Source organism: Chenopodium quinoa, unplaced genomic scaffold, assembly GCF_001683475.1.
Source record: "Chenopodium quinoa cultivar QQ74 unplaced genomic scaffold, ASM168347v1, whole genome shotgun sequence".
Lineage (NCBI taxonomy): Eukaryota > Viridiplantae > Streptophyta > Magnoliopsida > Caryophyllales > Amaranthaceae > Chenopodium > Chenopodium quinoa.
Genome location: NW_018745105.1, coordinates 3562471 through 3584315, shown reverse-complemented (window position 1 = coordinate 3584315; position 21845 = coordinate 3562471). Strand labels below are relative to the sequence as shown.

Sequence of the window (21845 nt, the reverse complement as noted above, 5' to 3'; positions counted from 1 at the left end):
TTATTCAAATTCACACACATAAATCAAACGACACAACCAGTAATAATATGAATGCCAAAAGAGGCGATATTTTTGCACGAAATATGAGTAAGAGCATGTTCACATTTACTGAACTGAGCTGAACTGTACTAAATTGAACTAAACTGAACTGATTGAAGCTGAACTGAACTGATTGGAGCTAACTAAACTGAGTTGAAATAAATATTTTATGAGAGAGGGAAATTAGGAGCTGAACTGAACTGATTGGAACTGAACTAATATTACTGAGATGAACTGAATTGAAATTAAATGTGAACAAACCCTAAGTCAATAGCTAGGTACTTGCCAGAATTTGAAAATGTTAAAAATTCAGATTTTATCATATTTTTATTTTTATTTTTTGAAAAAAAAAAGGTAAAAAGAAGAAGCATATAAAAAAGAGATTCTTTCTATAACTAAAACATAAAATTATGTGCGCACTCAAAGCAGCATATGTAAATCACGAATAACTATTCTTTCCAATAACCCTTATCTTCAAAGTATGCCCACAAACAACTTCCACTCAAAATAGAATAATTGTACAGCAATACATTTGCCCACAATACAAGTAATTATGAGATTATATTACAAGGATATGGAATAATTACATAATAATTTGTTATTTGGTATGGTATAATTTACACTTTATAGTTTGTACCTTAGACGTGTAATGTGTATTAGTGCACCAAGAATGAGATCGTTTGGGAATCATTCCATGTTTGTTGAATAATGATTAAGGAAATCCAAATCATAGATGTCGTCTCCATAGATCTCGTTCGTCGCTTGGAGGTGCAGGCATTTCATCACTTCCTGAAAAGTCCCACTTTACTAAACTCCCGTCCCAAGATGAGCTAACAAGCATTGGGTAACTAGGGTGCCAATTGCAGTCTCTCACCACAGACATATGGTGATCAAGCTTTGCTACGATGGCTCCACTAACCTGTAATAGGACACAAAACAGACCACTCATCGAGTTAAGGGAGATTCATTCACCACATTAACACAAAAATAAGAGTTGTCCTCAATTTTTTGGCAAAATTGGCCTCAACACTCTGAACTATGGCTTGGGTGCACCCAACACGCTGTATTTTACGTAGTAGCCAAAACACCAGAAACTAATGACTTGGATGCAAATCGCACCTTTAGTGAGTTTTCCGGCCACCATTCTCTTTGGAGCTGATGAATTAAATTTTTATTTTTCAATTTGAGTGCCGAAAAATGTTCCATAAAGGTTTCAGGGGTCATTTTCTAGATCCATTGTCTACAATGTGAATCTCGCCTAAACAAGGTAATTGAGGGTCAGGTGTATGTCCACAAAACAAATCGAAAGCATTTATTTATTAGACCCTTGATTTCAAAGGGTTCATTTTCATAGCTTAACAGAAAACAATAATTCACAGGAAGTTTATTGAGCCATTTTAACTTATAAGTAAATTATAAATCAAAGCTGAAAATTTATCCATAATTATTCCCTACATGTCGAATCAAAGCCACTTAACTAATCAGAATGCAATACAAGGAATAAAAAATATGCATCATCAGCATCTTTTTGCTCAACAAGCATAAAATTTACCAGGCAACATCTTAACAAGGCACAAGATGAGAGATAAATGACATACCAAGTCATATATGTACACACTCCCATCATTTGAACCTGTGTATATGTACTTCTTTCCACTGCAAAGACAATGCCATCATGTCAATTATCTTTTACCACTATCAACACTGTTAGAAAACCCTTACTGTCTTAACTTCTTTTGACTTGTTTGAGACAAAATAGGTTAGATAAATAAACTTTGGACGCTCACAAGTTCAGACAATATAAGTCGGAATAAGTTCAGATAAGTCTTGATGATTTAGTTAAGTAATGATAATTTCAGATAAGGGCAATAATTCAGATTCAGGTAAGTAAAATTAAGCAGTACAGAACACCTCTTAGCAGTTTTGTCATAAGTTTATTATTTCACAACGGAAAATTAAATTAATTTCTCCATTGTTGATGAGTTATTGAATATAATGAATTTTTGTGTGAATGTGATTAGCTCCCCAGTTAAAAATAAATTAATAAAAATCAGCCAATTACTATTTGTCGAGGTTCGCTTACAATGCTTATATTTCTCTAACAATATCAAACCAAACTACTTTGTAATGTGCTTCAAATTGAGGAAGCTAACACATGGCTTCTTAATAGACTAAGAAAATGTTTCATCTCATTATTAGTTGAGAGCCATGAGACATCTTTATTTCGTCACGAAGAATTATCCAAAGTGTTTAAAATAAATTAAAGTTAAAGAGCTCGTGTTGCCCGCAGATTTTTGCGTGACTGAAGACAATGATGCCAAGGATATATAAATCATAGAATTTTGTTGACTACAGTATGCTCCAAATTCCTATGATAACGCTGCAATGGTTGGAATATAAGATTGCAATATGGTATTTACCCAATTAGAGAAAGTGAGCCAAGGGAATGGTCACAACAAAAGAAAGGAAGGAAGTTGAAGTCAACTGAGCAAGTTGATTACAAGAGAAGAATGTAGGTCCTAAGCTATATGCAAAAGTGAGGAATTAACAATTTCAAGGGAGTTACTTTAAGTCTAGAACAGATAATATTCAATTTATATTCATAGTTAGCAACCCAAAACCATAGAAAAATCCATCAAATGATGGTGAAGTTGCAAATTTTATATGATGTGCACACAAAGTTTAATGTTCAGAAACACGATGATTAGTGAAAAGGACAAATGGATAAGTTTTATTGACATAAGATCTTGCATGGATCAGAACAAGTTCCATGATCTTAGGTTTCAAAAAACCGATACATAATATGAGATCAATATGAAAACACCACCGCACAAAAGTCTGGCACAATGTTACATGCTGTTAAAATTTTGTCTTTCTAGGAACCTCGTAGCCTACCAAAACAAAAACTAAAAGTTAAAAAAAATTCACCTTACCCCTTCTCCTCTCTCTCTCTCTCTCTCTCTCTCTCTCTCTCTTTCTCTTCTGGCCTCTTGATTTCAAAAGAAAAGAAAGATCCTGGCAAAATAGCATAACAATTTCTCCCTTTTGAAATTCATGGAGCCCCATTTGTATAAGAGCACCACTTTATCTGACTTCATCAGCTCTATTGGTTTTGCACACCAAAACTTCTTCTTCCTCAGACACTAATATAACTATTCCCTCTATTCCTGATCCTCAAAAGTTTGACTTACTTCCCATTTTGAGGTATTTCAAAAATTGACTCACTTTTACTTTATTTTTAGCAACCCCCTTTTGCAACTATGCCCCTCTTACCCACAACAATGTATATCTTTTCACTCACTCTCTTACTTTATCACTTTTCCATTACACCAACTTACCTGTGTACTCCATCTCTATTACTCCCTCTATCCCTAAAAGAATGACCCTTTTGGCCAAATTTTAGTCCCAAAATGTTCATCTCATTTGTGTTTAAATACCCTCCATTTTGCAATAATATTTGTGCAAAATTAGCTTTCCCGTGTAAATTTTGCCTTATCTATGTACAATTATTTTTCTCTCTCTACGTTTTTGCAAATCCCATGTAAATTTCCCTTTTCAATGTACTTTTAATTAGCTTCCCCATATAAATGTACTTCCAACTTAAGTTTCTTGATACCCGTGAAAACTCCCCAAAAGGGTAGTTCTTTTAGAGATGGAGGGAGTACTTTATACACTTTCTTACACCACTCACCATTTGAAAACTTTCCTAGAAACAAGAGTCTATAGTGAGTCAAACTTTCACGAATATAGGGAGTATATAAGATCTCATAGGCTCTTATCTTAAATTTGTTTCAAATAATGCATCTCTCCATCTCATCCAACATTTTTTTTCCTAGTGCTATTAACTCCAACGTCCAAAGTTTTAGTGATAATGGGCTAACAAGTTAAGCCTTTCACCCCCTTTTTGAACATCTTTTTCCTTATTTTTAGAATGAACCTCAAGTATGTGTTTCCTGAAAGCTTGACCACATAAAAAGGTTTGGGTCTTTAAGGATGTGTCAATAGATTGGTAGAGTCCATGAGAGTCTTGATCTCACCTTTAAACGAATACATATTTTCCTTTTACTTTCTCTAAAAACAATGCGCTACAATTCAATCTTGCAGTCTTAAGCTCAGGATTCTACTCATAAGCATCACTTCAAAAGTGTTTCTTCATCCCTTTTGTTGAGATCTTTTTCCCAGGTAATTAAGTAGTACAGATAATGCAAGAAAAATCTGTCACATATTCATAACCCTCACATCCCACTTAAAGAGGAAATTAGACCTCCTTTGCGTAACACTCTAGCATAACAATACACTTAATTTACACCACAAATAATAAAGAAACAATGATGGTCAAAGTCAAAATTGTCATGAGCTGAACTTTTGCTAGTCTTTGAAACTGTGACCATTATTTCCCCACCCACAATTTTGTGACAAATAATTTCTCAATGTCAATATAAACCCTGGATTTTTTAATCAATAGACATTGAGAGAGATGAATAATTCTCACTATTACTAAATTTTATGGACTTTACTTTATGCAGTGGGATCTTTCATTCACATTTTACCCACCAAGAATGTTTTGGGAAACTCTTTGACCCCAAATTTCAGCTATCCTACTTTCATCAAAGTTACAGGGTGCAACAAGCAGTAGGTAGTTCATAATCAAGAGAGAAACTTGTTTTCTTTATGTAAATAGATGTTAAAGAGTAGACAACCAAAGCAAAATACTTCGCCCTATCCCATGTAATATTTTGTTAAGGTTATGCGCACAGAATAAGAATTTGTTAGTTATTGCAGTGATACTCAAAGCTAAGAAACAAAATTGCATTGACATATTAAATGCTAGATAATACCAAACAAAAGTACTCCCTCCGTCCCGTTATAGATGCCAGTATCTCATATTTCACCGGAACTAACGGTAGTGGAGGGAGTATGTAATATTCTTCCTCCCTTAATCTCTCTTTACAGTCCTTAATCCCTTCAATGTAGTCACTAATCTGTTCTAATTCGTAACAAACATCCAGCTCAATCACCAAGCTGGAGGAGCAAGAAGAGCTTATTATTAAGCTCTCCATAGATACTATATACAAATTATAACTTCTAGCTAATATGTAGACAGAAAAGCAAAAAAGTTAACAGTGAGGATAAACTTGGCTCTATAGCTCACTGAAAAGGGAGACATCGGCAAATAAACTCACCTAAATTCTGGAGAAAAATAGCAACGGATTAGCGTACGCAAGACTGAATGTCCTTCATATGTGGCTACTGATAGATCATTAGGATGTCTCAAATGTCTTGCCTGCTGTGGATAGTCCATCCATCTGTAATCCCATTCATAATTCCTAGGAGCAGGATCACTGGCAGATAGAAGCATGTCAAAAATCGCATTAATGTGCAAATAATCAAACATGCATAGTTATATCCACAAGCATAAAAACTGAGTATTTGTTCCAGTGGTAGCACATTGTAATGTTGTACAATCATTTATCAGTCATTGTTATATTTGAATAAAGGCATACTTCCTCAGTTTATATTTAGTTTAACATGTTTATTTTATAACGCTTGCTAATATATAACTTCAATCATAAATATCTTTAATCATCTTCTTTTCTTCTTTAATCATCAAACAAGTAAATTTTGTAAAAAAGATATTAGATAATATGCACTGAAATGAATCTAAAAAGATCCCTCACGATTGTATTTCGTCTTATGTATGAATACAAAAGACAACTAGAGTGAAGTTAATAGTGTCAGAAGTTAGCATTTTATCTTAAAAGAAGAAGAGGAATTACTAGACTACTGTGTATGCACATTATCATTTTAAACCAACCAAATAGCTTGCATCCTGTTAGTCAAAATACCTAGATGAAACTGTTACATTACAGTTTCTAGCCAAAATAAAATAGCATTTTCCAACCAAAAGTTTATACAAGTCTCAAATTTAAGAATTTACTAATTCAAAGATTTTTCTACTTATAACTAGCGACATAGCTTTTAGAGCAATCAAAATCTTCTTTTCCTGAAAGACTAAAAGAATTACATCAAGAATGACTGACCATACAAGGAAAAACAGCAAAAAAGATCCTTGGAAGCCCATATAGCAAAGAAAGAATTACATCAACTATAAACCTATGATTCTATGAATACCTACATTCAGTAGACTAGCAGAATTTTTCTACGAAGGACGTGACCTCTAATTTTATCCTGCCTTTGAAGTGACATAAGTGCATGTCTATATAACTTTAAATTATACTATTACACACTTTTGAAGACTTCAAAATGGACAAAGAATTCACTACATGCATAGACAGTGTGACAGTGAAAACATAAAATGACAGATTTAACATGTTTTTAACTTACAAGTCTTACAAAAATAAATGAATAGTTTACATACCAAGTAATATTAGAGGACATCTTTCTAACATCCCAGATCTTTATGCACTGATCTTTACCATTTGAAATGAAATATCGACCATCTCCTCGGCTATCAATAAATGTAATTCCTTCTAAATGTCCCATCATGACACCAGCCGCCTTCCCTCTTGCAATGAAGCATCGTCTGTCCCACACCTACAGATACAGCTCATAATTAACTGGGTAGGAAATAATGTGATACATCTTGATGATTGATACATTAATAGGTATTAGTATACACATTTATTGGATCCAGGCATCCAGCATCATGTATATGAGTAAGCAGATGTAAAAATAGGTATACTGGGGCACCTATTTTTGCCTCTATGGAAACGATAGGAGGTTTAGAGCACGGTCATCAGACAATATAACATGCGCCAAAGTCCTACCATCACTTGCCAACCCCATCCATTAAGAACTCGTTAAGGCCAGATCCTCACGACCGCCAGAATCTATCTGAGGACCGATGTCTTGCACAGGCAAGCCTTAGGTGTTGGATTCTCAAGTTAGCCATCTTGAAATGTCAGGGTTTTGAAATCGTTGGAGACTTCTCCGAAGGGAATTGTTGATCCAGAAATAGTGAGAGGAGTTAAATGCTTGGTAGGCCTTTAAGCTACACTTATTGGCTTCTTCTAGTGTATTGACCCTTGGGTGGCTTGATTCAAGTTCCGACACTGTAAGATCTAGTTGCGTGTACAACTTTAGTTGGTACTAGCGTGGTAATTTTAAATAAGCCTCTTCATGGGGGTATTGACAAAACAATAATTTCACACCCAGTTCTGCTTTCATTAGCACTTGCGCTATTTATTAATCACTCTTCACATTGGTAAGTGCTACCTGGGGTGGGTGTAAAAAGGTGTGAATAGTGTGGGGTAGGAGAGGTAAGGTAGTAAAAGGAATTTTTCCTAAGAAAAAGAATATAGTAGAAATGAGCCAAACATTTTAAAACGGCTCAAAATGGAAAGCATATCACGAATGGAGTACATAATTTTTTTTTTCTTATTTATAAATAAAAAATAGTAATTAAAAAAAATCCGGGGTTTTATATCCCCTAATTATCAATAATTAACACTAAGAAACTGAGAACGTGGCATACTACCCTGATATGGATCATGATAAATTTGTGGCCTGTTATTTGGGAGGAAGGAGTATACAGTATGCAACACTTATCACTTGCAATGTATGACATAGATCTCAGCTTCAGCACCCTTTTCTTATTAACCAGTTAGTCTGTTTGAGAAGTGTGGAGACTTGAATCATATCGGTTGAAATGGTATCATAGTACTTTTACGTTTTTTAAAACGCAGGATTTGTGGTTTTTTGTTTGGAGAATTGGGGTGCTCTAGGGATTGTTTGGATTGGAATCAATGCAGTTTGGATCTTAACTTACCTCCTCTTAATTGGGTGTATTGAGTTTAGTTATAATTTTATTGGTTCACCACAATCAACTTCTGAAGTTTGTTGCTGGCAATAATTTTCTATTTTTCTTTCAAGTGTGTGTAACATCAGTAGGTTCTTCCCCTGAGATAGGTAGGCAAACAACTTGTATCTTACCTTATACTATAAAACTTAAAAAAGGCACATTGTTTACCTTACAGTAATTGTCATCACTTCCAGAAAATATAAGATGGCCGTTTTCATCAGCAAAACAAACGGTGTTCACATCTGACTGCACAAAAGTATCAAGAAAGTAAGTGAAGACAGGTTTTTTATCATCTTCAATTTTTAGCAATTAGCAATATGTTAAGGAAGGAACCACAAAAAATCAACAAAAAATTTGCATTTATTTTTTCCCGAAAAAAATTCACATTTACACATGTATACAGCCAATTTCCATACATTTGATAAAAAAGTTATGTTCTCCTCACAAGGCAGAAAAGGTAAAATTAATCAAAGCTATTTTTACTGTGTATTTTTGGCCAAAACAGTTAAATTTTAAAAGCAATGCAGTATAAACCTCTAAGACTCCACCTCCCTTATTTCTGATTCCTATCCACATAATCATGCAAAAAGTTCTACTTTCAGTCTGAGATATATTAGGATATTTAAGTATTAACAATGTAATACATGAAGTAACTTCATATACTTGTGAGAGTAAGCTTGCCTCAAAAGTAGTAAAATAAAGCCCTGAGAAGGCAAATTGGACCCTGATCTCAAGCCAACTTTGGAGAGGAGCATAGAAATGGTCTCCTAATTTCATGCTAAAGCTTCAACTAAGTTAAGGCGTATAAAAATAATTACAATGACAAGCTCCTCAATATGTGTACCCCTTTTTTATGTGCAGATAATCTTGGGTGCATTGAAACGGAATGGAATAACATAAAAATGGCAAGGTGTTAAGAGTGTTTAGCCAATTAAACCTCCAGGGTTTAAGGAAGTCCTTTTCGTATGTCAAGCTGTAATATCTTTTGAACACACTACATTAAGCTTCCTCATGAATTTAACTAAATTTCATTGAAATTTAACAAAAGAGGGATAGAAATTTTGGTAACAAGGACTTCATTCAAAACCAAACCTACCAATTGAAACAATAAAAAAATAAAAAACAACTACCAAACAAGTGAAATAGAGAGCATTAATTGGAAGTGAAACAAATAATAATCCGAACTTATAAAATTTATATATTAATCTCTTCAGCGAAAAAATAAGTTGATATCATTTGTTATTGTTGATTTACCAAAAGGAAAGACTACTAGTTTAATTACAATTAAATACTTGAAATAGCCCCCATTCTGTTATATATATATATATATATATATATATATATATATATATATATATATATATATATATATATATATTGTATATATTAGCCTTAGTCAAAGGAGATAATTTCTCTAAAATTATCCTCCTAGTTTGTTGCTTCTGTTACACGAGTTTTATGTAATTGGTTTCCTAGTTTGTAGCCTAGGATTATGCGAAACTCTTGTATATATTCTCTGTGAATATCAATGACAAATCAAGGAAAATATTCCCTAAATCTTTCATGGTATCAGTTAGCCTAGGGTGATAATTTCTCTGTTTCCGCTGCACCCTAACTCTGTTCCGCCCACATTCTCTTTCTCTACCTCTCTTCTTCTTCTTTTCTTCTTCTCTTCTTCTTCTCTTTTTCATGGGGGACTCCAAAACAACCTTCCATCCGGCTCTTGCCGTTTCCAATATCAAGAACAACGTTCCCATCACCCTTGAGATGGAAAATGTTCAATACTCTACATGGGCGGAATTATTCAAGGTTCACGCAAAATCAAACAAGGTTCTTCACCATATCATTCCTCCGGCCAAGGGCAAGGAGCAACCTCCTCCATCTACGGATGCGGAAAAAGAATTATGGGCAACCTTGGATGCCACGGCTCTCTCGTGGATTTATTCTACTATTTCTCGTGATTTGTTGAACACCATTATTGAGCCCGATTTTACGGCAATGGAAGCTTGGGATAGGTTGCGTGACATATTCCAAGATAATGAACACTCTCGTGCCGTGGCTTTGGAACAAGAATTCTCTACTACTTCTATGGAGGATTTCCCAAATGTTTCTTCCTATTGTCAACGTCTTAAATCCCTTGCGGATCAATTGAAGAATGTTGGGGCTCCGGTGTCCGATAGTAGAATGGTGTTACAGTTGGTTGGGGGACTAACTCGACCGTACCGAGGTGTGGGTACGCTAATTCGCCAAAGTAATCCTCTGCCGCCTTTTTATAAGGCACGTTCCATGCTTACTTTAGAAGAAGCCGGTTTAGCTAAGGAGGCCGCCACAGAGTCTGCGATGGTGGCCGCAACAGATGGTGGTCCGACTCATGGGGAAAAATCGGGCCATCACAAAGGGAAAAACTCTTCTAGCCGGCGCACCAACAACGGTGGCCGGAAAAACACCGGTTCTGGTGGTGGCCGAACCACCGGCGGCAACAACGGCGGTGGCTGGGACCAGCAGTCCGGCAGCCACGGTGGTCCGGTGGACAGCAGTAGCAGTCGACAGTCGACATGGCAGTCACAACAGGGTCCGGGCTCTTTTCCTTGGGGTTGGTATAATCAAGGCTGGCCCATACCCCCTTGTCCCTACCCAACTCAAAGTTGGGTCAGACCCCAATCCACTCCTCCTATGCGCCAACAACCTGGTGTGTTGGGCCCAAGACTACAGCAGGCCTATGTTCAGCAAGTTCGAATTCTCTTGGTCAGTCCGGGTCCTTTGCTCCTACGGATATCGAGGCGGCTATGCACACTATGTCTCTTCAACAACCTGATCCGTCTTGGTACATGGATATCGGTGCAACATCTCATATGACATCCTCTTCTGGTAATTTCTCGTCTTATTTTAATTTGAGCAGTCATCCTAATAATGGCATTGTTGTTGGTAATGGTCATACTATTCCTATACTAGGTTATGGTAACACTAAACTACCTTCCACTGTTACTCCTCTCTCATTAAAAAATGTCCTTCATGCTCCCAAAATCATTAAAAATCTGATTTCTGTTAGAAAATTTACAACCGATAATTCTGTAACGGTTGAGTTTGATCCTTTTGGGTTTTCTGTGAAGGATTTTCGGACGGGGAAGCCAATCATGAGGTGTGATAGCCAAGGGGACCTTTATCCATTTACCAACAATCAAGCTTATCCCTCTACCTTCGCCGCCATCTCTCCTAAACTTTGGCATGATCGGTTGGGTCATCCGAGTGCTCCTGTTTTAGATGTTCTTAGGCATAATAAAAGCATTGATTGTACCAAACATTCTAGTTCTAGCATGTGGTTCTTGTGTTTATGGAAAACATGTCAAGTTGCCTTTTGTTTCTTCTACTTCAAACACTCTTATGCCATTTGATATTATTCATAGTGACTTGTGGACATCTCCCATTTTAAGTTCTACGGGCCATCGTTATTATATTGTTTTATTAGATGATTTTTCGAATTATTTATGGACTTTTCCTATAGCCAAGAAATCGGATGTTTATGACACCTTTCTAAATTTTAAAGCCCATATCTCCACACAATTCGAACGAATAATAAAAAATATTCAATGTGATAATGGAAGGGAGTTTGATAATGGTCCGTTTTGGGATTTTTGCAAACGAAATGGCTTGTCTTTTCGTCTTTCTTGTCCCCATTCTTCCTCACAAAATGGGAAAGCCGAGCGAAAAATTAGAACTATCAATAATATCACTAGAACTCTTCTTGCTCATGCCTCTCTACCTCCATCTTTTTGGCATCATGCTTTACAAATGACCACTTATCTCCTTAATATCATTCCAAGTAAGTTGTTAGGAAATAAGTCTCCTTTAGAGGTTCTTTATCAACGTATTCCTTCTTATTCTCATTTGCGGGTTTTCGGGTGTTTATGTTATCCTCTTATTCCCTCTACCACTATTCATAAGTTACAACCACGGTCTACTCCATGTGTTTCTTTGGGTTTTCCTCCAAATCATTGAGGTTATAAGTGTTTTGATTTATCGTCAAATAAAATAATTATTTGTCGACATGTGTTGTTTGATGAGAATGTGTTTCCCTTTGCTAAACTTCATGTTCCATCTGCTGACTCGTATGATTTTCTAAATGATGTGTTACATCCTTCTGTTATACATCATTTGACCCAAGCTCATGACAGTCCACCACCTGTCCAGCCCACATCTTCTCCTCTTTCCCCCACGGCCCAACAACACTCTCCTCCCTCATCTCCTGCCCACTCTCCTTTGCAAGTTGCGCATGGGCCTCCTCCCTCACCCAGCCCAATTCGTGCTTCTCCTATTTCCTCTCCATTAGCCCAGCTCCCACATGGCCCGCCAGCTTCCATTCCTACACAAATTCCGGTCCAGCAGCCTTCCATTGTGACTCGTAGTCAAAATGGCATTGTTAAGCCAAATAAAAAATATTTTTCCAATGTTGCTGTCACGAGGTCTCCTTTACCTCGTAATCCGATCGCGGCTTTGCGTGATCCTAATTGGAAAATGGCCATGGATGATGAATTTGATGCTCTTATTAAAAATAAGACGTGGGATTTGGTGCCCCGTCCACCTAATGTGAATGTTATTCGTTCTATGTGGATTTTTACTCATAAAGTCAAATCTAATGGTGATTTTGAGAGGCATAAAGCCCGTCTTGTAGGTGATGGCAAAACTCAGCAGGTTGGCATCGATTGTGGTGAGACATTTAGTCCAGTTGTCAAACCGGCTACAATCCGTACTGTGCTTAGTCTTTCATTGTCAAAGGCATGGTCTATTCATCAGTTGGATGTTAAAAATGCTTTCTTACATGGTGAGCTACAAGAGACTGTCTATATGCATCAACCAGTTGGGTATAGAGATCAGACCCATCCGGATTATGTTTGTTTATTACGTAAGTCATTTTATGGCCTAAAGCAAGCGCCCCGGGCTTGGTATAAGCGGTTTGCTGATTATGTGTTGTCTCTTGGTTTTACTAACAACAGGATGGATAATTCTTTATTTATCTATCGTAAGGGGTCTGACATGGCTTATCTTTTATTGTATGTTGATGATATTATACTGACTGCTTCTTCTGATGCTCTCCGATGTTCTATTATGGCTCATCTTAGCCCTGAGTTTGCTATGAAGGACCTTGGTCCCCTGAATTATTTTTTGGGTATTGCTGTGACTAGACATAAGGGTGGTTTGTTTCTCTCACAGCGTAAATATGCCGAGGAAATTATTGATCGTGCAAGGATGTCATCGTGTAAACCGTCTCACACTCCGGTTGACACGAAGCCGAAGGTTGGCGCTACCACTAGTGCTCATTTTGATGATCCATCTCTGTATAGGAGCCTTGCTGGGGCTCTACAGTATCTTACATTTACCAGGCCGGATATTTCTTATGCTGTTCAGCAGATTTGCCTTCATATGCATGACCCGTGATCATATGTCTGCTCTCAAACGGATTATTCGGTATCTACAAGGTACTCTAGATTTTGGACTCCATTTATATCCATCCTCTATCTCTTCTCTGGTTGCATATACTGATGCAGATTGGGGTGGGTGCCCTGATACAAGACGTTCGACGTCTGGTTATTGTGCTTTTTTGGGAGATAATTTGATATCTTGGTCATCTAAACGACAACCCACATTGTCCAAGTCGAGTTCAGAGGCAGAATATCGTGGGGTGGCAAATGTCGTTTCCGAGTAATGCTGGATTCGAAATCTTCTCTTGGAGTTACATTATCCAATTAAAAAGGCTACTCTTGTTTATTGTGACAATGTTTAGTGCTATTTATTTGTCAGGTAATCCAGTTCAACATCAACGAACAAAACACATAGAAATGGATATTCATTTTGTTCGAAAAAAAGTTGCACGTGGGGAAGTTCGAGTTCTTCATGTGCCTTCCCGATATCAAATAGCGGATATCTTCACTAAAGGTCTTCCGCGAATTTTATTTGAGGAATCTAAGCAGGGTTGTTTACTCAATTTGGACAACCGCACCGAAAAAATATGTTTGAGATCCACCATATAAGTATAGATAAGTTGGGCCAACAACGCCGGAATAACACCCAATATTAAACCGTAATACCACTTCCCTGTTATGGAATTTTTGGGAATGTCAAGCTTAAATAGTACTCTTCACCAACCAGCCAGACCCCTCAAATTATTCCACTTACAACGAGTTACAACTCCAATCCTCTTACCAATCGAGATAAATATTAAATATGGGTCTAGGCCACACCTACAAACTAAACGAGAGAGTCCACTTCACAAGTTTAAAGGATGTTCCATCCCAAAACCATATGGCAATAGGAGTAGCCCCTTAGCCTTATAAATTGATTAACTCTCTATTCTTCGACCAATGTGGGACACTTACATGTGGTGATACTTGAGAAATATATTCTTCAACACCCCTCACATGTAAGGCCCCTTTTAACTTTTTCTCATGTGATTTTTCGAGCTAGAGTGCTTCTTTACTCCCCCTCCATGGACCTACTCTTGGCCAGTGAACTTTAGCCATTTAAGATCCCATATCGTGGGCTTGGCTCTGATGCCATATTAAATACATATTTGGGCCATACCCGCAAATCAAGAGAGAGAGTCTACTTCATAAGTACAAAGGATATTTCATCCCAAAACCATATAACAATAGGAGTAGTCCCCTAGCCTTATAAAGTGACTAACTCTCTCTTCTTCAACAATGTGGCATACTTACATGTAGTAACACTTGAGAGGTCTATTCTTCAACAATAACTCTAACAACTGAGTTAGTCTGGTTGTTAACCTTTAAGCAACTAAACAAACAAAATCAGTTATAAAACCACTAATTTGGTTAAGAATAGTAGTTTGAATAAAGTCAAAATGATAAGGAATAAATGTGCATTTGGTTCACAAAATCTTAAATTTCGATAATTTTGGAAACCATGGTTGCAATAGGGAAACCTACTTAATTTAAACAAAATAACGCCAAATTCATGTAAGAAAACAATGCCAAAGAAAAATGTCTGAATAAAGGTTAATAGAATGAATATTTAAAGATAACATTGAAAAAGAAAAAAAGAAAAACAATAAATTTAGATGAGTGCCTACAATGTGAGCTGATATTCGGAGGGAAAGCTTTTTAGCCTCAAGATCATAAACATAAATTGCATCATCACTACTTCCAGCCACAAGTTCTCGACCATCTGTTGAGAATTTCACAGAGAAAATCCCAAACCCGTAACCTTCACCATATTCTGAAAAATCCAAGCCATCATGGAGCTCCTGCACAACATCAGAATACACACCAGATATGATTGTTTTGTCCTAAATGAGTTAAAAGTATTATGTCAAGGGAGCAGTTAAAGATATGACAACAGCAAACATACTATTTCAGATGGAATTTTTTTTTGTTTTAAACTATAAAGTAGTACAATAAGGTGATTGGAGTGACATGCCATCCTAAATTACTAGAGAAGATTCGGTACAATATAGCTTATTACACTACTGTAGTAAGACTAATCTTAGGAAATTAATCAGTAGCATCATTTCAAAAGAGCTTGTCAACAAATTCAGCACTATAATTCAGAAAATCCTCTCCAGTCATATAATAGGAATGATCTGCTTCAGATCCACTTATTGTTTTCTTTTCCTCCCCCAACTTTCCTCGGAAGCAAGAAAGAAGAAAAAAAAAACCAGGAAAATGCAAATGTGTCGATTTGAGATCCCAGCTAATGAGCAGAACTGAAAAGGAAGTATTTCCAAAATTTTCCTTTGCAACCCCCAAACCTTGCCTATAGCAGTTATATGTTTCTATGTAATACCCCATGCCTTGATAATTTGGCATCTCCAAATAGAAAAAAAAAATGACTAGTATATCAATTGCTTTTATTACTAATGAAACAAAAAACAAGCACCCACTGCTACATGGAGTCAGTGAAAAGTAAATAGTTTTGAATTTGTTCAACATAAACAATCAAAGCAGATGTTAATGAGAAGAAAAACAGGATTTCATACGTGTTTGTCTGGGAATCATTGACCAATCAGCAATTAATATCAATACTACCCCTATTTCATAATGTTATTAACATATTCCATTTTATTCGTGTTATAATGTTCTCAACATATATACTCTATTTTATCTTTGGATAACCCCATTCACTACCTAACCTCTCTTAGCCTACACATTCACTTTGTCATAACAGTCAAAGCAGATGTTTATGAGAAGAACAACAGGATTTTATATGTGTTCGTCTCGGAATCATTGACCAATCAGCAATTAATATCAATACTACCCCTATTTTGTATTGTTCTTAACATATTCCATTTTATCGTGTTATAATGTTCTCAACATATCTACTTTATTTCATCTTTGGCCAACCCCATTTACTACCTAACCTCTTTTAGCGTACACACTCACTTTGTCATACTTTATCCACCTTTTTTTATAAATCCATCTTTTTACACTTTCTCTCTTACTTTTTCCATCTTTTTCTTTCACCCACCCACCTTTTTATACACTCTCTCCTTTGCCTTATACTTATGCAAACAGTAAATATTAAGAACACATTAAAACAGAGGTAGAAGATGAAATAGAATCTCCTCATGACTCCACCTTTGGACCCTTATCAGGAGACTTTGATATGGTTAAATACACCTGAAAAAGACCGAGGAGTGAAGATAATAATTGACCAATATAAATTAGTTAGGTTGCTCTTGATTTCTTCTTTTACTTTATTAGGTTGCTCTGGTTATTCTTGTATTTACTTAACAAGGTACTTTCTGGTACCATTAAATATGATATATTTCTAGTTTTGTATCTTTAAAATTTAAATTATAGCATAGTGCAAGATAACAAGTGGTAGGCAAAATAGATAACATCGATTTTAACATGGATCATTTTCTCTTATTTCCCTCACTTAAGGATTTAATTCCTTTATTTCCCCAAATGAAAGCAGCTCTGATTTAAGTATACATATGTTACCAAAGGTACATAATCAGTGGCGGTTCCCATATGGGTTTTGTGGGTTCAGTTGAACCCATAACGGATCAGGAAAATTCTAATCAAATTTCTTTGCTATAGCTAGTTAAATAAAATGTAAGTATATATGTTGAACCTTCCCAACAGCCCAGTGGTGTGAACACAACACCATTAATCAAAGGTAGCAAGTTCTACTCTACCTGGCACAAAGCTTAACCATGAAAGTATATATTATCTTTCTATAATCTCTATCAAAGATGCATGTTGAATTTGATAGTTAGTTCCAAATTTAAGTAATTTTTTTATTTTATTTTTTTTTTTTTTTTTTTTTGTAAACATGTGCACACCCTTTATTTATTTATTTTTTAGGTTGCCCCATCCGGTTCACTATATCCGGATCCAACCCGGGTTGCTTATGATGGATGAGTCTCTCAACAAGAGTTTTCGGTGAGGCTCGAACTCGAAACTTCCCTTAAGCGACATCAAGTTTCTTACCACTTGAGCCAACTCTTGTTGGTCACACCCAAATTATTTATTGCAAGATAATTATGTTATTTTATTTGAAGGAAATATAATTATGTTATTTGGTTTCACTAATATATGTATTTAGTGACTCCGAACCCATAACAAATAGTTTTTGGATTTGCTATCGTGCATAATGCACTTTTTTGAAGACTTTATGAAGACCATATCATATACTCTCTCCACCGGTGAGTACTTCCGCGGTTCTTTTTTTTCATTTTTTTTACTTGCAACCCTTCTTATGTCATGCTCACTAATGTTTATTATAAATCATTTATATTGCTTATTAGCAATAAGTAAAAAATATAAAATTTGATATCGTGAAAGTATAATCAAGATGAATTTAACGAGATCCTACACGATGACTTTTTTCTTAATTATAAATCACCAAAGTCAAAGGTAGTAAAGGTAGAAAATTTGAATGGTGCTAAAGTAAAAGTATAGCAATAGAAAAATCGAGACCTAACAAAAGAAGTAAACCTGAAGTGTTGCGAAAGACCGAGAAAAAAAAAGGAAAAGAATGAAACAAAACCAGAGGAAGTAAATTAAATACTACGGAAGGATCAAGAATATAGTCAACTTAAAAGATATTAACATATTTTTTCTCCAATAAATGCAGATTATGAAACATAACAAAGAATTATGCCACCTAATTTTGAAAGCTTAATCACATTGTTGCTTATAGACCAATTATTTGTACCCACATAAACAAGACATATTGATGGTGTAAGGAGGGATAGATGACTTATATCCTCGTGTTTCAAAAATATGGTTTTAGTCGCTTCGCAGGAACAGTCACATTGTTGGGGGAACGTATATGATGCACGATCGTGGACTGTGTCGCGGTTATAGTGATACAAATTTGATTTTAATTCTTGTTCACTTGTACGCTATAAGAGTAATTAGAGTAGATTAATAAAGGCTTAGAGCCATTATTTGGAAGATATGACTCACATGAGGAATTTATCACTCTATCTTTGAATAGCAAGCAACTTTGAGTGAAACATGGGAAATAACTTTCATATTGGGCAATTCAAAGTTGGAACGTTTAATTTGGAAAAGATCACGGGTTTTGAAACACTCCTTACTAAACTGAACAATATTGATTCGATCAATTGAAAATCCTTTACAATACGGCCTAACAGAACGATAGAGCCATATTCATGTATCATTATTACACCTCTTCCCCCTCTTCCCCAGCTAAACAACCACTAACTCATTTCAACTACCATCAGCATTCTCTATATATTGTATCCTATTGCCCAATAATTTATTTTGAACAATCCAAGCCATTTATCACCATCTCATTCTCCATATTTTGTATTTTATTTCCCTTTTATTTATCTAGCTATGGTAGCATAAAGTCTCATTATATCCTCATTGAAGTTGACATGCAGATAAGATTCTTATAGAGATTATATGAGTTGAGCTGATCAAGAACTAAATATTGTAGAAGCGAATTTACAATTAATATTCATGAAAACCTCCTGCTTTATCAAAATGATACTCCAGAATGCACTTCCTTGAGATTGTATACCACAATTTTAAATAAACCCAAAAACTAGTAGTGCACGTATTTTTCCATATGTAAAAATAAAGTATGTCTCCTAAGACAGAAAATTGAAGAATGAGATCCATACATTCACATTCGCATGAGACTCGATAGCAGCAGATCCAATATCAACAATATGTACAAGAGGTGACATGCTGGAATATACCTGCAATAACAACATAGTCATGTCATCACAAGTGAAACAAAAATTTATAGAATAAATCTCTCCACTATTTCTATTATACAACACCCCTCCCCTCCCCTCCCAACAAAATATAAAATAAAATTTTTTATGAGGCACATTTTAATTTACTTCCGGCCAACAAATGACAATCACTCACAAGGTACTGCTGGTCCGGCGAAAGGGATGTGTCGGTAATTGTCCAACGCAGGCTTTTGGCAACAATGTTCTTTTTAACTTTCCATCCCCTATCAACATTGTATATTCTAATATGACTTCCCTGCACAACCAAAGTGCAAGCAAATTACTATAACAATTTAAATATGCAAATCATAATCTGCACCTGCCACCAAGAATGACAGGAGGCCAATGGCTTTATTAATTAATCCCATCTCTAAGCCTTCTAGGAATTTACCTGAAATCCAGTAATAAAAAGAGACCCATCAGTGGAAAACTGTGAAACATATGCTCGACTGCTCATCTGATCCAGGAGCCAGGGCCCTTTAACAGGCACATAACGGCTAGCCACATGGCAACAGTCTGCAGATGTGAACCTCCCTCTCCCAGAATAATTAGCCTCTCGACCAGCCAACATTTTCACTGCTGATACAGATCTTTTTCTCTTTCCGGGTACAACCTTTCTCAAATGCTCATTGGGTTTTGATTTAATCATTGTCAAGTCAGAAATTTCGTTGTCTAAACATTTCGAATTGTCATCATGTGCATGACCATAGCTACTAGAATTAGCAGTGTTGCTAGCATCATAGAATTCGTCTTCAGAATCTAACTCTAATCGACTTACATATTGACCCATTTCGCTCAAATTCTCCTCACTCAAATTCTCCTCCAAGGACTCCACCAGACTAAAATACATATCAAATTCTGGAGCTGATCATCGACAAAAGAGTATATATAGCCCCTCGAGCCGTGCTCGAATCCAATAACCGGAATGATATTGCTGTAAAATTTGATTGTATCCCCAAATTAAATAGGTTCATTTTGAATCAAAAATTATCTTCCATTGTCATTTACTTGTACCCTTATAACCTATTATGTTGCAGACACTTTTGCAACTTCATTACCCAGAAATTAATCCACAAACAATCAACTAAACATGCAAATAATAACTGATAAATTATGTTTCAGACAATCAAATTTCATGGAATCGAAGGAAAAACAAGCAAACCCAACTTAAAAAATGGATAATTTGCCAATTAAAATGATAAAATCATAGCTAAATTAGGAAATTAATCGTCAATTACGAAGCAATAAAAGCATAAATATGGGATATAACGAAATTGAAGAACTTACATAAAAATTGATCAGTTGTTGTTGAATGATTGGAGAGTATAACTGATATATCCAGTTAGGATATGGAGGTCAAAATAGGCAGCATTTGGTGGTCTCTACAAACGTCATCCTCAAGCTCACACTGACGTTAAATGAGCTGAATAATGGATGGTTTTTTTTTTCTCCTTTTCAATTTACCTTTTTAAAGATATTTTTACCAAAAACAAAAACTTACAAGTCAAAGGACAAAACATGGAAAAGTCGAAAATAATACTCCCTCTGTTTTTGATACGGAGTAAAGTCAATTCAGTAAAATTAATTTCACTTCAGTAAAAATAATTTCAGTTCAGTAAAAATAAGTTCAGTTCAGTAAAATTCATTTTTCTTAAAGAAGAATTATAATAGAAAATCACTAAAAATAATTTCAGTTCAGTAAAAACAATTTCAGTTCAGTAAAATTAAGTTCAGTTCAGTAAAAATAAGTTCAGTTGAGTAAAAATAATTTAAGTTCAGTAAAAATAATTTCAGTTCAGTAAAATTAAGTTCAGTTCAGTAAATATAAGTTAAGTTAAGTAAAAATAATTTAAGTTCAGCAAAATTAAGGTGAATCAAACAGGACCTAAGTGTTATAATTTGACCGACACAAAATAAATTTTAGGGAATTTTAATTGGCTTAAACAAAATAACATATAAGTGAGGGAGTTAGAGTATTAAAAATTAGGAAATTTTGACAATTACCACCTACTATTCTTTCCACTTTAACAAAGAAAATTTGTAATTATTAATCCCAACTTTCGGCCATTTACTTTCATTAATCCCAACTTTCCATTATTATTGAATAATCCCAACTTTATGGGGCATTTTCTTTTGTCAGGCCAAATGACCCAAAGTTGGGATTAATAATTACCACCCACTATTATTATTTTTTTTTAAATTACCACCTATCTATACTTAGTATTTAAAAACTATAACCAATAAACTAAGAAAGACACATGTCCTCATCCATTCTACTAGTATTACACTTCTTTAACCATAGTGTCACATGTCATCTTACACTATTAATTTTTAATTACACCATTTTTTTTAATTCTTTACTTATACTTCATCTTTCATATACACTTCATCTCTTCATCTTCATCTTCATCTTCATCTCTCCCCTTTAATTAAACCTTTTCCTATTCTCTCTTTAATTTTAGCCCTTCCATCTTCTTTTTAAGTCCTTTTTGGATTAAAGTTCCAAAATTTTAATTTCTTTAATCATGTTTTCGATTACATATTATACCCTATAATGATTTATTGATATTTCCTCACTTATCTCTCAATACAATTTTATATGAATAACCTGTGCATTGCACGGGCCAGAAGGCTAGTTCTTTTCTTAAACACCAAAAGTTCTCACCTAGTTAACTCTTAACCACCTTATGACGTCATGTGAGCCCTACATAATACCTTTCATCCCTTTATCCCTCCTATTTTCTATTTCTC

The 21845-nt window shown here is 35.3% G+C and overlaps 1 protein-coding gene across 2 annotated transcripts; it reads right to left on the bottom strand.

The window, feature by feature from the left end:
* Window positions 1-472: 472 nt before the first annotated feature.
* LOC110709971 (LEC14B protein-like) lies at window positions 473-20532 on the bottom strand. 2 transcript variants are annotated; one of them, XM_021888227.1, is made up of 10 exons: window positions 20382-20532; window positions 19486-20028; window positions 19231-19350; window positions 18978-19055; window positions 14946-15119; window positions 8030-8107; window positions 6419-6594; window positions 5223-5381; window positions 1638-1695; window positions 473-958 (listed from the first exon to the last, which is right to left on the bottom strand). In XM_021888227.1, the coding sequence occupies exons 2-10, from the start codon at window positions 19942-19944 to the stop codon at window positions 767-769; spliced, it is 1494 nt and encodes a 497-aa protein (XP_021743919.1). In that variant the 5' UTR covers window positions 19945-20028; window positions 20382-20532; the 3' UTR covers window positions 473-766. The 2 variants fall into 2 exon arrangements, with proteins under 2 accessions (XP_021743919.1, XP_021743920.1); XM_021888228.1 differs by lacking the exon at window positions 20382-20532 and having other exon boundaries at window positions 19486-20313.
* Between the last annotated feature and the right edge of the window lie 1313 nt (window positions 20533-21845).

Bases quoted from the DNA above. Each gene is read 5' to 3' on its own strand.
- LOC110709971 (XM_021888227.1), bottom strand. From the start codon at position 19,944: ATGTATTTTAGTCTGGTGGAGTCCTTGGAGGAGAATTTGAGTGAGGAG. The intron at 6,595-8,029 runs GTAAACAATGTG...CTGTATCTGTAG, and splicing joins GTGATGACAATTACTGTAAG to GTGTGGGACAGACGATGCTT. The intron at 959-1,637 runs GTATGTCATTTA...GTCCTATTACAG, and splicing joins GTGTGTACATATATGACTTG to GTTAGTGGAGCCATCGTAGC.